The sequence below is a fragment of the Juglans regia genome, chromosome 3 (genome assembly GCF_001411555.2).
Source record: "Juglans regia cultivar Chandler chromosome 3, Walnut 2.0, whole genome shotgun sequence".
Classification (NCBI taxonomy): domain Eukaryota; kingdom Viridiplantae; phylum Streptophyta; class Magnoliopsida; order Fagales; family Juglandaceae; genus Juglans; species Juglans regia.
In genome coordinates this window covers 13,313,487-13,326,454 of record NC_049903.1, presented here as the reverse complement: position 1 = coordinate 13,326,454, position 12,968 = coordinate 13,313,487, and the positions used below count along the sequence as shown (strand labels likewise).

The following is a 12,968-nucleotide window of genomic DNA, read 5'->3' as shown; positions in this document are numbered from 1 at the left end:
ATTTTTTTTTCTTTCAGTTCATTTTTTTTGTTTTTTTTTTCAATTTTTTTTTTTTGTTTTGGTTGCTTTAGCACGAGTATTGAACTTTAAGTTCATTATGATACTTCTACTTAAGAATTCCACTGTTTTTCATGCTCAATCATGTTCCATTTTCAATTTAGCCACACGAGTATAATTCTGGTTGAAAGATAGATATGATTTTGAAAATCTTGAAGCCATGGATATTGAAGAACTATTATAGTCCTCAAGAGATGAGTTTAGGCGATCTTTCTTTACTTTGAGCCTTTAATTCTTTTTCTTGTGCAATATCGCTAGTAACCCCTTTGAGCCTTTTATTTTAGCCTCTCTTTCTAAAACCCTTGTCCCACGTGTTTCAAGAATGAATACTATAGATTTGTTTCGTTGGAAAAGGCATACAAAAGATTTTGGGAAAGACACATTGAAATGGAAGTTCAAGGAGCAACTGCAATGTCTCTAGAGAAAAAAGTATACATACCCAAGTCTAGAAAAATTTATGAAAAAAGTATTCAATCTAACTTATGAAACTATCTTTGAAAAGTAACATGTACTTTAATTGCTAAATCATCCGACTAAGATTATCCTTCGTATGAAGTTTAGTTTAGTTATAAAATAGATTATTGAAACTATCATCAGATACGTTGTGTGTGAATCCCGAAGTCTTAGTATTTTAATATATTGATATTTTTCTCCATAGTTTTGACATTTTTTTCCAACAACTCAATCAACCCTTGATAATCTTTCCTATTAAGTTTTCTTGTTCTATTTGATTTTCTTACTTTGGATTGCAATTCTACACCCTTTCCTTTGGATTCGATCTCGGACTCACCGAGTTATACTTCGCAAAAATCCTACACTTGGGAGCATTATTAAAGTCGAAAAATAGTCCAATGTGGATTCACCTAGCCAAAGAAGGTTAATGCTATAGCTATAACTTGAAATTCTAGCCAAAATTTAGACTTGGCATTGTCAATGCTCTTATGTCGCTTAATAATAACAAATTATGATGGTTTTGTATTCACAAACAGTTTAAACAATACTCACAATGGATCTTGACTAATAATTGGGCTAACATAGCTGCACCTAATTTGAGCAAGTCTGTACGGCAACTGCAACACAGCTCACCCTTACAGATTTGCTAGTATGACTTTTTTTTTTTTAATGCAAAATGCCTAGAAAAATCTTCTCCCCCAGTCTAGTCCTCCGACTGCAAGAGAAATTGTGGAGTACACATTTTCTCAATTTTTCTCATCAACCAAACAAAAGTCTAGAAACAGTTGGGCTTTTCACCAACACTAAACTTTACCTGATACTGCTAAGAAAAAAAAAAAGAGCTAATACGAACATATAATTTTTTCCCAATTTCTAAGCAGCTAAGCAAGAAACCATGTAATGCACTAGTTCTCTCAATTTTTCTCAACAACCAAACAAAACTTATAGAAACAAACATTGTGTAGGGACCGTTCTTGGACCTTTCGAATGTGATGATGATGCATTAGCTTGGGCTCAACATCTCAATCCTTGTACTGAAAGCAAAGCTTTCGAAGATAGTCAATGGTGAAGAGGCTAGGAACAATGTGCTCTTGGATAGGATGGAGAAGGAGCAAGAGATGTAAGAATTAAAGGGAGAGAAGAGAGTGTAGGGACCGGATCAGGCTGTGTAGACGATGAAGTCAAAAAGAGAGGGTGCAATGATGGTGAGCTCGTTGAAGCCAAGATGGGAGAGGATCGGAGTGAGGGGAGATGAGAGAAAAATGACTAGAGTTGCAATTCTATTGGTGTTCCAAATCAGCTAAACCAAGACATGGACAAAATTAAACTATTGTGTGGTGTAGAAAATAAAACCAGCTGCTATTTTTTGTCCCATGAAGGACAAATTCTTCCCTCTATCCACAAATTCAAATCACAAAATTAAACTATTGTGTGGTGTTGAAATTTTTGTTTGGAAGGACTTGTGGCCAGAAGTTCAGATCACAAACCTGTTTTGATGGCTGTCAAGAGGGACAGAAGAGGGCAAAAAAGAAGATAGTATATGTTTAAGTTTGAGGCAAGTTGGTTAAAGGAATAGGAGTGTGACAAGATGGTTAAGAAAGTATGGGCAGAGAAGCATTTGACACAGGAACCCCTAAAGCAAGTGCAGAAAATTTTGAGAAGATATAATGGAGAATTTTTGTGTGGGTTTTTCAAAAACGACAGAGAGAGAAGTGTCAACATTGAGAAGCTGTCAATAAAGATTAAAGAGCTACAAGAAGTGGAGGGGCCCCATGTGACTGCTTAATTAAAACTCCTCAAAATGGAAGTTGGAAAGCTGCTAAAGCAGGAAGATATCAGATGGAAGCAGAGGGCAAAAAGGAATTGGTACAGTTTGGGTGATAGAAACACAAAATTCTTTCATACATGTGCAAATCAAAGGAAAAGGAAGAATCAAATTCTCTCTGTGGTGGATGCTTAGTCAAATGTGAGGGTGGAGGAAGAGGAGATAGTTGAGGCTTTCAGGAAGAATTTTTATGAGGTGTACAAGTTTGAAATCCCATCTAAAGAAATTATTGAGAAGTGTGTGAATTCTCTTGAGGCAAAGATCACAAGCAGCATGAATGCAGAGATGGAGAAGAATTTCAGTAGAGAAGAAGTGGAGGTAGCTTTGAAACAAATGGGCCCATATAAATCACCTGGACCTGATGGCTATAGTGCATGGTTCTAACAAAACTTTTGGGGCATCATTGGTGGGGATATCAATGAGGCAACTTTATGCTTTCTGAATGGGGGGACGATAGAAGACTCTTTGAATTTCACATATGTGGCCTTCATTCCTAAGTTGACAAATCCAAAAAAGGTTGGGGATTTTAGACCTATAAGCTTGTGTAATGTTTTGTACAAGCTTATTGCAAAAATCCTGGCAGACAGATTAAAAAAGGTTCCCATTTTTTATAACAAAACAAACTATCATTCATATTAAAAAAGTGATTACAGAGATTTATTAAGCCATACAGCTTGCGAAATAAAGTTTGGAATACAGTCACACTACATCATTAAGCTTTCAACATTACAAGCAAACCTAACAAGCCTAGGAGCAACCTCATTACCCAATTGGCTTACATGTTGAATAGAGCAATCTTCAAATAACATCAGACTCTTTTTGACTTCACATAGTCGAATACCATACATAGCATCTGAATCCTCTTTAGCTTGCAGTTCCCTCACCATGAGTAAACAATCACTTTCCACCATGAGTCTGTTGATCCCCATCGTTGCACATAATTGCATGCCCCGAAATATCAAGTAATTCTATGGATTCAAGCTCAGCTACTGCAGGTTCCAGCATACTTGATGTCATAACAATGTCACCCCTCTCATCTCGAAGCACCACTCCAACACATGCACTATGTGGATCACTAAACATAGCACCATCCACATTTAATTTCAAAGCTCTAGCAGGTGGAGGTTCTAAATGAAGTGGTATCACATAAATGAAGTGGAGATTGATAACAGATAATATTGTGGCAGCATATGACGCTTTACATTCCATGAAAACAAGGCTGAAAGGTAGAGTGGGATCCATGGCCCTGAAGCTAGATATCTATAAAGCTTATGATAGAGTTGAGTGGTCCTATTTAGAAGCAGTCATGGTGAAACTTGGCTTTGGTGCTAGATGGATTAAGTTGATTATGGCATGCATAACTCTATTACATATGTTGTGATGATAAATGGAAAGCTAGGAAAAGTGATCCATCCATGGAGATGATTAAGGCAAGGAGATCCCCTTGCTCCCTACCTTTTTCTTTTATGCCCTGAGGGATTAAGCAACTTAATAAATGAGGAGAGAAAAAAGGGGAGATAAGGGGTGTGACAGTGGCAAGAAGAGTTGTAAAGCTTACCCATCTTCTTTTTGCTGGTGATTATATCATTTTTGGGAGGGCATGTTGGGATGAATGGCAGAGGATAAGCAGTGTTTTGAAGTTGTATGAACAAGTATCAGGCCAGTGTCTAAATAAACAAAAAACCACCATTATGTTTAACTCGAATGGAAGGAATAGAGACTGGGAAAGGATTATGCAAGACCTGGGTGCTAGGGTGTAGAATAGCTATGAAAAGTACCTGGGCTTACCTACTATGGTAGGAAGGTCCAGGAATATTACCTTTCGAGGGATCAAAGACAAAATGTGGTTAAGGATCAACAATTGGAAAAACCTTTTTTTATCATGTGCTAGGAAAGAGGTTTTGTTGAAAGCTGTGATTCAGTTCATCCCTACCTACTATATGAGTGTGTTTTCTCTCCCAAAAAGACTGTGTAAGGAACTTGCAACAGTAATGGCAAAGTTTTGGTTTGGGCACAAAGAGAATGATAAAAATATTAGATGGATGAGTTGGGAGAATATGGGGGCCTCAAAGAGTAGTGGAGGCTTAGGCTTTAGAGAGTTAGATAGCTTTAATATAGATCTTCTAGCGAAGCAATGTTGGAGGGTGTTGACTAACCCAAACTCCATTACTACAAAGGTTCTCTATGAAAAATACTTTAAGCAGTCAAATGTTTTAGAAGCAAACATGGGCAAGGGACCATCAAGGATTTGGAGAAGTATGCGGAGCTCCTTAGATCTGTTGAAGGAGGGGCTTGCTTGGAGGGTGGGAAATTGAAAAAATATTAAAATTTGGGGGGATAGCAGATACCCAAACCATCCTCTTTCAAAATTCAATCTCCAGTTAAGAATTTTTCAGTTGAGGCTAGAGTGGACCAATTAATTGATGGGGATAAACGAATGTGGAAGGAGGAGCTAGTAAGGGAGACATTTAGTGAAGAGGAAGTTGGTCTGATCTGTGGTATGTCTATTAGCCAATCAAGTAAGCCTGATAAAAAAATCTGGGTGCCTTCAAGAAGTGGTGTATTCAATGTTAAATCAGTATATCATCTGGAAATGAATAGAAAGAAGTTGGTGAAAGGGGAACCATCCTTTGCAGTGGAAGGAAAGGAAGGGTGGAGCACCATCTGGAGATTAAATGTCCCTGGGGTGACCAAGATATTTATTTGGAAAGCTCTTAATAATTGCTCGCCAACTAGGGGGAACCTATTTAGAAGAAAAGTGGTTGACAAGCCTTATTGCCTCATTTGTGAAAGAGAGGAAGAAACTATATGTCATGTACTAGGGAGCTGCTCAGCAGTAGTGGATGTTTGGGCAGAGACAGGTAGTCCAGTACAGAAATGGTTTTTTGAGGAGGTTGATTTTGGATGTTTATGGAAGAAGATGGTGGAAAGATTAAGTGATGAGGATATTGAGTTAGTTGTTACAGTGCTGAGAAACATATGGTTGAGAAGGAATAGATTTGTCTTTGAAGAGCAGTTTCTTAGTCCTGCTGCTATTTTCAAACAAGCAGCTTCTGTTCTAACAGAATTTAAGGAAGCTCAGGGTAATGGAAGTTCAGTCAATAACCAAGGCAGTAGAGACGTGTTGAGGTGGAAAATGCCTCGGGAGGGTGCTGTAAAGGTGAACTGGGATGCTGCCTATGATAAAAGGAATAAAAATATGGGAGTAGGGGTTATAATCAAAGATTATAGAGGGGATGTCTTGGTTTCTTTGTGTCTGTCAAAGAATAAGATCATGTCTCCAGCTCAAGCAGAAGCAACAGCTCTTTAGAGAGCTTTAAAACTGTGTGTGGCACTAAATATAGGCAGAGCAGAATTTGAAGGGGATGCCATGGGAGTTGTCAAGGCTGTCAGACTATAGAAGACATCAGAGGAATGTTGAAGAACAAACCTCTTTGGACAATTATACACACTTATAGAGAAGGCAATAAGGTTGCAGATTAGATGTAAATGAAGAAAAAGTTTGGATTGAAGATGGCCCAGAGAGTCATTATAGTTTTATTATACAGGATAAAATTGTAATGGATATTTCTTGATGAATATAGAAACATGTTTCTTTTCAACAAAAAGAAAAAATAGTACGGATACATACACTTGATTAGTTGGTTTCCTGCCCTGTTTTTACATGTATGTAAACGAAGCTAGGCGTAAATGATTCATCAAAATTCCCCGCCTTGTTTATACGTGCATATAAACAGAACGTCTGTTTGTTATCATGGCTTCCTCCTCTTTCGATGATTCTCCAAGTCCTATCACTAGCGAAATGGTGATTTCATAAGGCATAGGAATTATCATTCTTGGAGTAGATCGATGTAGACGGTTTTGAAAGCATAAAAATAAAATCAAGACTAGTCACCCGGGCCGATCGGACTCAAAAATTCTAGGTTCAGGAAAATGGACTTCCGAATTGGCTAAATTGGCCAATTATCCGAACTGAAAGACATTTTGAAAAATTATTTTCCGATCCGACTCATTTTTTTTGGTTGATATAAATTCAATATCAATATGTTAGAAAATTTTGATTACCTTTTTATATAAAAATGTCAAATGAAGCACATATGTCTTCTTTTGTTCTCCTCTTTTGGGTTTTATTTTATGATTTAGAGTGCAAAACCTTTTTAAAATAATAGGAAGAATATTTACCTTAAAAAAATCCATATTTACCTGAGTTAAATAGGTTAGCAAGCCAAATAAAGTTATAAATAAAATTAAGATGAACAAGAATATTACATTATCATATAAAATAAATTAAGCTTTCTTTAATTAGATTTTTTAAATTTTTTAATCTTCTTGATAGGCTTAATTAAGAAGTAATTATTAAAGTATTCCTAAAGTATAGACACGTGACGTTTTCTTCCTATCATATGATGTTATGTCAATTAAAATTAGAGCTTATATAAACAACTTTAATTATATGACATGCATAGGGAATAGTGTCATGTTATCAGTAATCTCGAAAGCACCTAATGATTTTCTATAAACTAAATATGATAGAAACTCATTAAGAATGATAAGATTTAAGATGAGCATCATTTCTCTAAGGAACATCATTTCTATAAAATTAAATATAATGAGATAGCATATCAACTTTTTAATTTTTCTTAAAATAAATAAAAAAAATTATCCAAGAGTTATAAAAAAAAATACTATATCTTAAATAATGGGATGAAAATGGAGTGTGAATGCAATATATAGCATTACTAAATCATAATTGATAGATAAAATTTAATACCAGAAAAATTATATATCTATTAATTATTTGATAACTGGTGATTAAAAAAAGACAAGTATTTATGCCCATCAAGTATTTAACCATGTTGGACACAGTGAATGGGGGATTTTTTTTTAGAGCAAACAAAGTGTGATTGATGTAATAGAATCTAGTACAAATACTATTATGTATATTTTATACACGTGTTATGTGTACATTTAATTGATTATTTTGTACATAATATAAATACTTTGTATTTTACTTTACTTTTACTTTTTGACATTGTACAGTTTTATTCAAATCAATAATATCATTTTTTCAATTTCTCTCAACTCTTAAGAACCTTCCTCCCCTCGGGTTTCATCTTGTTATGGTATTAGACATATTTTTTCATGGCGCTAACACCTAAATCTGTCCCTGCAGATTCTATGAGTCTATTCTTTCTTCATCCTAGTGACAATCCTAATGTTCTTCTTGTTACTCAGTCTCTCATCAGCAATAACTACCATATCTGGTCTTGCTCCATGACCACGGCTGTTTGGCGAAGAACAAATTAGGTTTTGTCGATGGTTCTATCCTCAAGCCTTCGGATTCAAACAATCCCCTTCTCTCTCCATGGCTTTGCAGAAACAATACGGTGATCTCTTGGCTTTTAAACTCTATTTCCTCTAATATCTCTGTTGGTATTTTGTATATCACTATTGCACGTGAGATTTGGTTAGATCTTAAACAACATTTCTCTCAGAAGAACGGTCCTCGTATATTTCAATTACATAAATTTATTTCTACTCTACCTCAAGGGCAGCTGTCAGTGAGTACCTATTTTACTCGCCTAAAGGCTCTTTGGGATGAGTTAGCGAATTACAAGCCTGTTCCCGCTTGTTCTTGTGGAGTTGTACATACGTTGAACTCTTGTGTTCAACATGAGCACATTTTACATTTTTAATGGGCTTGAATGAGTCTTTTTCTTCTGCCCATGCTCATATCTTGCTTATGGAGCCCCTGCCCCCTCTTAACAAAGTATTCTCTCTTGTTTTACAAGAATAACAACAAGAAGAAATTTCTGTTGTTCCTCTTCTAGTTGTTGATTCACGTGTGTTTGTTTCTAAGACTGATGGATCCGGATCTATTAAATCCTTCTCCAAGAAAGAAAGACCAATGTGCAAATATTATAGAATCACTAGTCATGTTGTTGAAAAATGTTATAAGCTGCATGGATTTCCACCGAGTTATAAACCAAAACCAAAGCAACAATCTGTGATCAATCAGGTTGTTCTTAATGACAACCATTGCTCGGCTGCAATACATCAAGAAAACCAAACTTCACAAAAAAGAAAATATTAAACACAAAAAACTTCCGCATTATCCAAAAATAATCAATTAACAAGAAAACTCGGAGGATCCTACCACCATTGTAAAGTATCATTAACCATATGTGCATGACGTGCCAAAAGATATGCTGCCTCGTTGCCTTATCGATCAACATGATAAATCTCAAAGAAACAGAAATAAGATAGTAAAGATTTGATCTCTTGTACCAAAGGGCCATAACATGAAAAGTCTCTTGGTCAGAACAAATAGCTTCCACGATAATTAGTGAATCACCTTCAAGAATCAAATATGAAACTCCCAATGATATTATCATTTGGAGCTAAAGCCTCAATCTCTTCAACTGCATAAAGTCCCTCCTCTTTACTCCTCTTTACGTCACATAGCTATAAGCATATCACCTTTGTCATTCCTTAGAATAGCACACACACCAGATTTTTGTGAGGAATAAAAAACAGAACTTCAAAATTCAATTTACATTTACCAAGTGGAGGAGGCTGCCAAATCAGTAATGAGAGTTTTTTTATGAATCATTTGATAAGATTTAAATGTTGAATTTTGATACATATAAGTCTTAACACACCACTTATTATAGAATTTATTAAAACTTTAAAAAATTCAAAACATCAATTATATTTAGAAAAATTATTTACATCAGCCTGTATCCGCAGCACACTTAATGTCCTGAGTTTATTTTAAAAAAAAAAACATCATGTGAGATGTGCTGCTGTTACAGGCTGATGTATAGCTATTCTCTTATATTTAACATATTTAATATAAAAGGCTTGCATATCAACGTTGTGTTAAGCGTGTAAAACATAAAACTAGTAAAAGAATTTGTCAATGTCCTTGAACCGAGCCTACAAATGAAATGATTCCCCAAAATGAAGATTATCACTAGCTAGGAGTGTCAGATCATATTAACGGGTCGTGTCCGTGTCATGTCAATGCATATATATTATATTATATTATATAGGTCAATCCAAACACGATTCGTTAAGCTTATCGTGTCAAAATCTCAAACTCTAACACAACCCATTAACATAACGGATTAACACGACACGATCCGTTTTGACCCGTTAGTGAATACTACGAAATAGGTTAACTCAACCCGTTTCAATCCGTTTATATAAATGGGTTGAACAGACCCAAAATTAACTTGTTTGACCTAATTAAGTTTAGCATAATTTTTATATAAATATTGAAATCACAATATTTATAAAAAATATAAAACTACCTACAAGTCTAAAATTACAATCTAAATAATAAAAATATCGAAATTAAAATCCCAACAATTTTATTTTTAGGTATAAGAACATAATTATAATTTTAACTTTCTTAATGAGTTATAAAGGGTCAAAATGTGTTGAACCGTTATCAACCCATTAATCAATCGTATCTTAATAAGTCAATCCGTTTTAATCCTAATCCATTAAAATTAAATCCTAATTTACTATTATTATTCATATTAAATTAATAATCGTATCACATATTACCACCCTCTTCACCAGCATCGGCATATACGCATGTTCCATTCCATGTGCCCTCCCACATAAGATGCCAGACACCACTCCTTTGCATGCTTTCCCTTCCAACATCGCCCAATCCCATCCCACCATCACTCCACTCTACTCATCTCTCCCTGCTGTCCCGCACCATCATCCTCCCACGCAAATTTCCTCCAAAACCCACTCCCAGTACTCATCGTCCTCTGACTCTCGGACTCTATCTCATGGCAATCCCGGAGAGTGCTACGGACCCCGAAACCGCCCAAGTGGAGGAGAAGCATGTCTACTCGGTGTGGGCGGTGCCGCCGGACGACGTTGCAGCCAGGCTCAAGAAGCTGATGGAGGACCTCCGGTCCGAATTCGGTGGACCACAGTTCGAGCCCCACATCACCGTCGTCGGAGCCATCAGTTTGACGCCGGACGATGCGTTTAGCAGGTTCAGGTCAGCGTGCGATGGCCTCAAGGCCTACACTGCCACCGTTGATCGTGTAGCCACGGGGACCTTCTTCTATCAGTGTGTATACGTCCTCATTCATCCAACGACTCAGGTAATTTCTTCATTCCAATTTGTTGGTAGAACAAATTTCACTTCTTTATGAGAAATTGATTTGGATCAGTTTTTTTTTTTTTTTTTCATAATTCTTATTAGGTCTTAATTGAGTTAATAATCCTAACAATGAAATATTGTGTTTTGTTTCAGGTGGTGGAAACTAGCGCGCACTGCTCTGGCCATTTTGGATACAAGAGCTCGACTCGTAAGTTATGTGTTCAAGTCTATGTTTCTTAAAAAGAAAATGCAAACGTTTCCATGGCTAATATAAGGCCAGTCTAATAATTGTGGAAACGTATGGATTAGAAATCGTCGGTCCCCACTTTTGGTTACATTGATGTGTAGAAGATTCATGACCGTGACCATAGATTAGGATGTGGCTTTGGTAGTAATTCTACATTGGAGTCTCAAAATATTAATCTTTGTCTGATTCAGTCTATCTGACGAAGCTTTACTTTGAAGAAAAATTTGTAATGTAGAAATAATAGTTAAGGTTTAGATAATTAGGAGGTCAATAATTCTACATGAAACTAGCTAGAGAAATCAAATAATCCTAATCCATATGATTTATTATAATCTATGTAATAGAAGAAAGTGAAATGCTAGTCCTGATCATGATCCCTAAATTAGTACCTTTATACAGACTGTTAGTATAGTTAACTGCATCCTGACAATCAACCGCAAAGAGTCTACAAATAATAGAAATAATGGGAGATTGTAGGCGATGTCTGGCGGATGATGGCCCTGGTGCTCAAGTCACTCAAGGATTTTTTATTTTTTATTTTAAAGAGGGGAAGGATTTAAGCTTCCGGGGGTGAAAAGAGTGTGTCCTAGTTCTCGGTCATTGTAGGCTATTATAATCCTTACTTAGGTCACCGTAAACATGCTACCATGTGTTTCAGGAACCCTTCTCCATTCTGTTAGCTTTGGGGTCACGTTAGGTTTGACTAGCCCCTTCCATCATTTGAGACCTAGGGAGCCCCTTCTCATATTGTTTCCATTTATTTCCCACATGTCAGTTCTTCAAATCATGGGATTACCTATGTATTGGCGGGAGTGTATTCCTGGCCTAAGCCCAAGCTTGACACCTTTCTTTTCCAAGTAATTGATAGTTTGCTGCTTGTTTGTTCTGAAGGAACTACATGTTCTGTCAAATAAGGAGATAAGTGGTTAATTTTCATTAGTGCTTCAACCACATTGAATTTCGTGTGGTAAATGGATCCCCTAGAATTCTTAGAATAAGGAAATCCATGACTTCAAATTAAATGTTACAAGGACCACACATTGTGTCTGTCTTCCCCAGAAACCTAGTCCTTGGATTTTCCTAGGATTTCTAGGAGACCATATTTGATAAAAAAAAAAAAATTGTTTTCCTCTCTAACTTGTGCTGTTTGTTGATTTGGCGTTGCAGAAGTGAGGTTTCAGTTTTTCAGATAGAAAAACATACGGTCCTGTTTGTATGCCTTTTTCTAGGAACTTTAGGAAATGGTTTTGGGGCTGTGACTCTCTGCCTGTAATAATGAATTCATTGATCACATTTTGCAGCTTACATGCCACATTTGAGCCTCCTCTATGGGGATCTGACCGATGATGAGAAGAGCAGAGCTCAAGAAAAAGCCAGCATTCTTGATGAAAGCATTAGCAGCCTGAGCTTCCCAGTCAGTCGCCTTGCATTATACAAAACAGACACCGAAGACAAAACTCTCAAATCCTGGGAGAAAATTGCCGAATACAGCCTTAGCCCAAATTAGCTTTATGTCTTGTGTTTGTAATAAGTGTAATGGGGTCCCTCTGCCTCTTCGTGATTTTAGTTTGTAATAATGACAATTGCCCCTATTGACATTGCACTGGTGTTCTTATGCCTCTTCCCATATGGTCAAGTAGGCAATAACTCTTGAGTGCCTTCTGTATTGGGGCAGCTTGCAACGTACAGGTAACATTGACATAGAAACTATGTTTCTTAGGGTTTGCGTGAGCCAGTGGGCAAAGGTTACAAGATGAGATTTTTACCCACTTCAATTCGAGCATGGGCCTATGACATGGTTCCCCTGTGGTTGTTTATCCGACCCATCAAAGATAAGAAAGGGTTAAAAAAAATGTCAAATCTAGATCAGATATTTTCTTACTAATTGACAAATTGTCATCCTCCCTTAGAAGTTGGAGCTTGTGGCCAAGATCTCGGCTAAAAAGCTCATCCTTGTAGATGATGTTGATGACTTTAACAACCATCACGAGGTGTAAAATGATATAAAATCTGTGTTCACTTGTCAAAGGATGGCAGCCACTCTTCTAAAGGATAATTATGATTAGGTGGACGCTGAGAACCCAAAGGGGATATCCAAGTCAAAATTCCATCCAAAACTCTCTAATTTTTATCGGTGTGGTTATTGTTATTATTATACCATCAACTTGAGAGGGGATGTGCATGTTGGAGTATCTTAATGAACAAGAATGTTGACTTGGGCATTATTCAAATATGAACCATTCCTTCTCTGT

General features: G+C 36.5%; 1 protein-coding gene across 1 annotated transcript; it reads left to right on the top strand.

The window, feature by feature from the left end:
* The first annotated feature begins 9,920 nt into the window (after nucleotides 1–9,920).
* Nucleotides 9,921–12,489, top strand: LOC108998077 (cyclic phosphodiesterase-like). Its single transcript, XM_018974530.2, has 3 exons — nucleotides 9,921–10,470; nucleotides 10,623–10,677; nucleotides 12,018–12,489. Exons 1-3 carry the CDS (start codon nucleotides 9,994–9,996, stop codon nucleotides 12,221–12,223), a joined length of 738 nt encoding a protein of 245 aa, XP_018830075.1. The 5' UTR covers nucleotides 9,921–9,993; the 3' UTR covers nucleotides 12,224–12,489.
* Nucleotides 12,490–12,968: the final 479 nt, after the last annotated feature.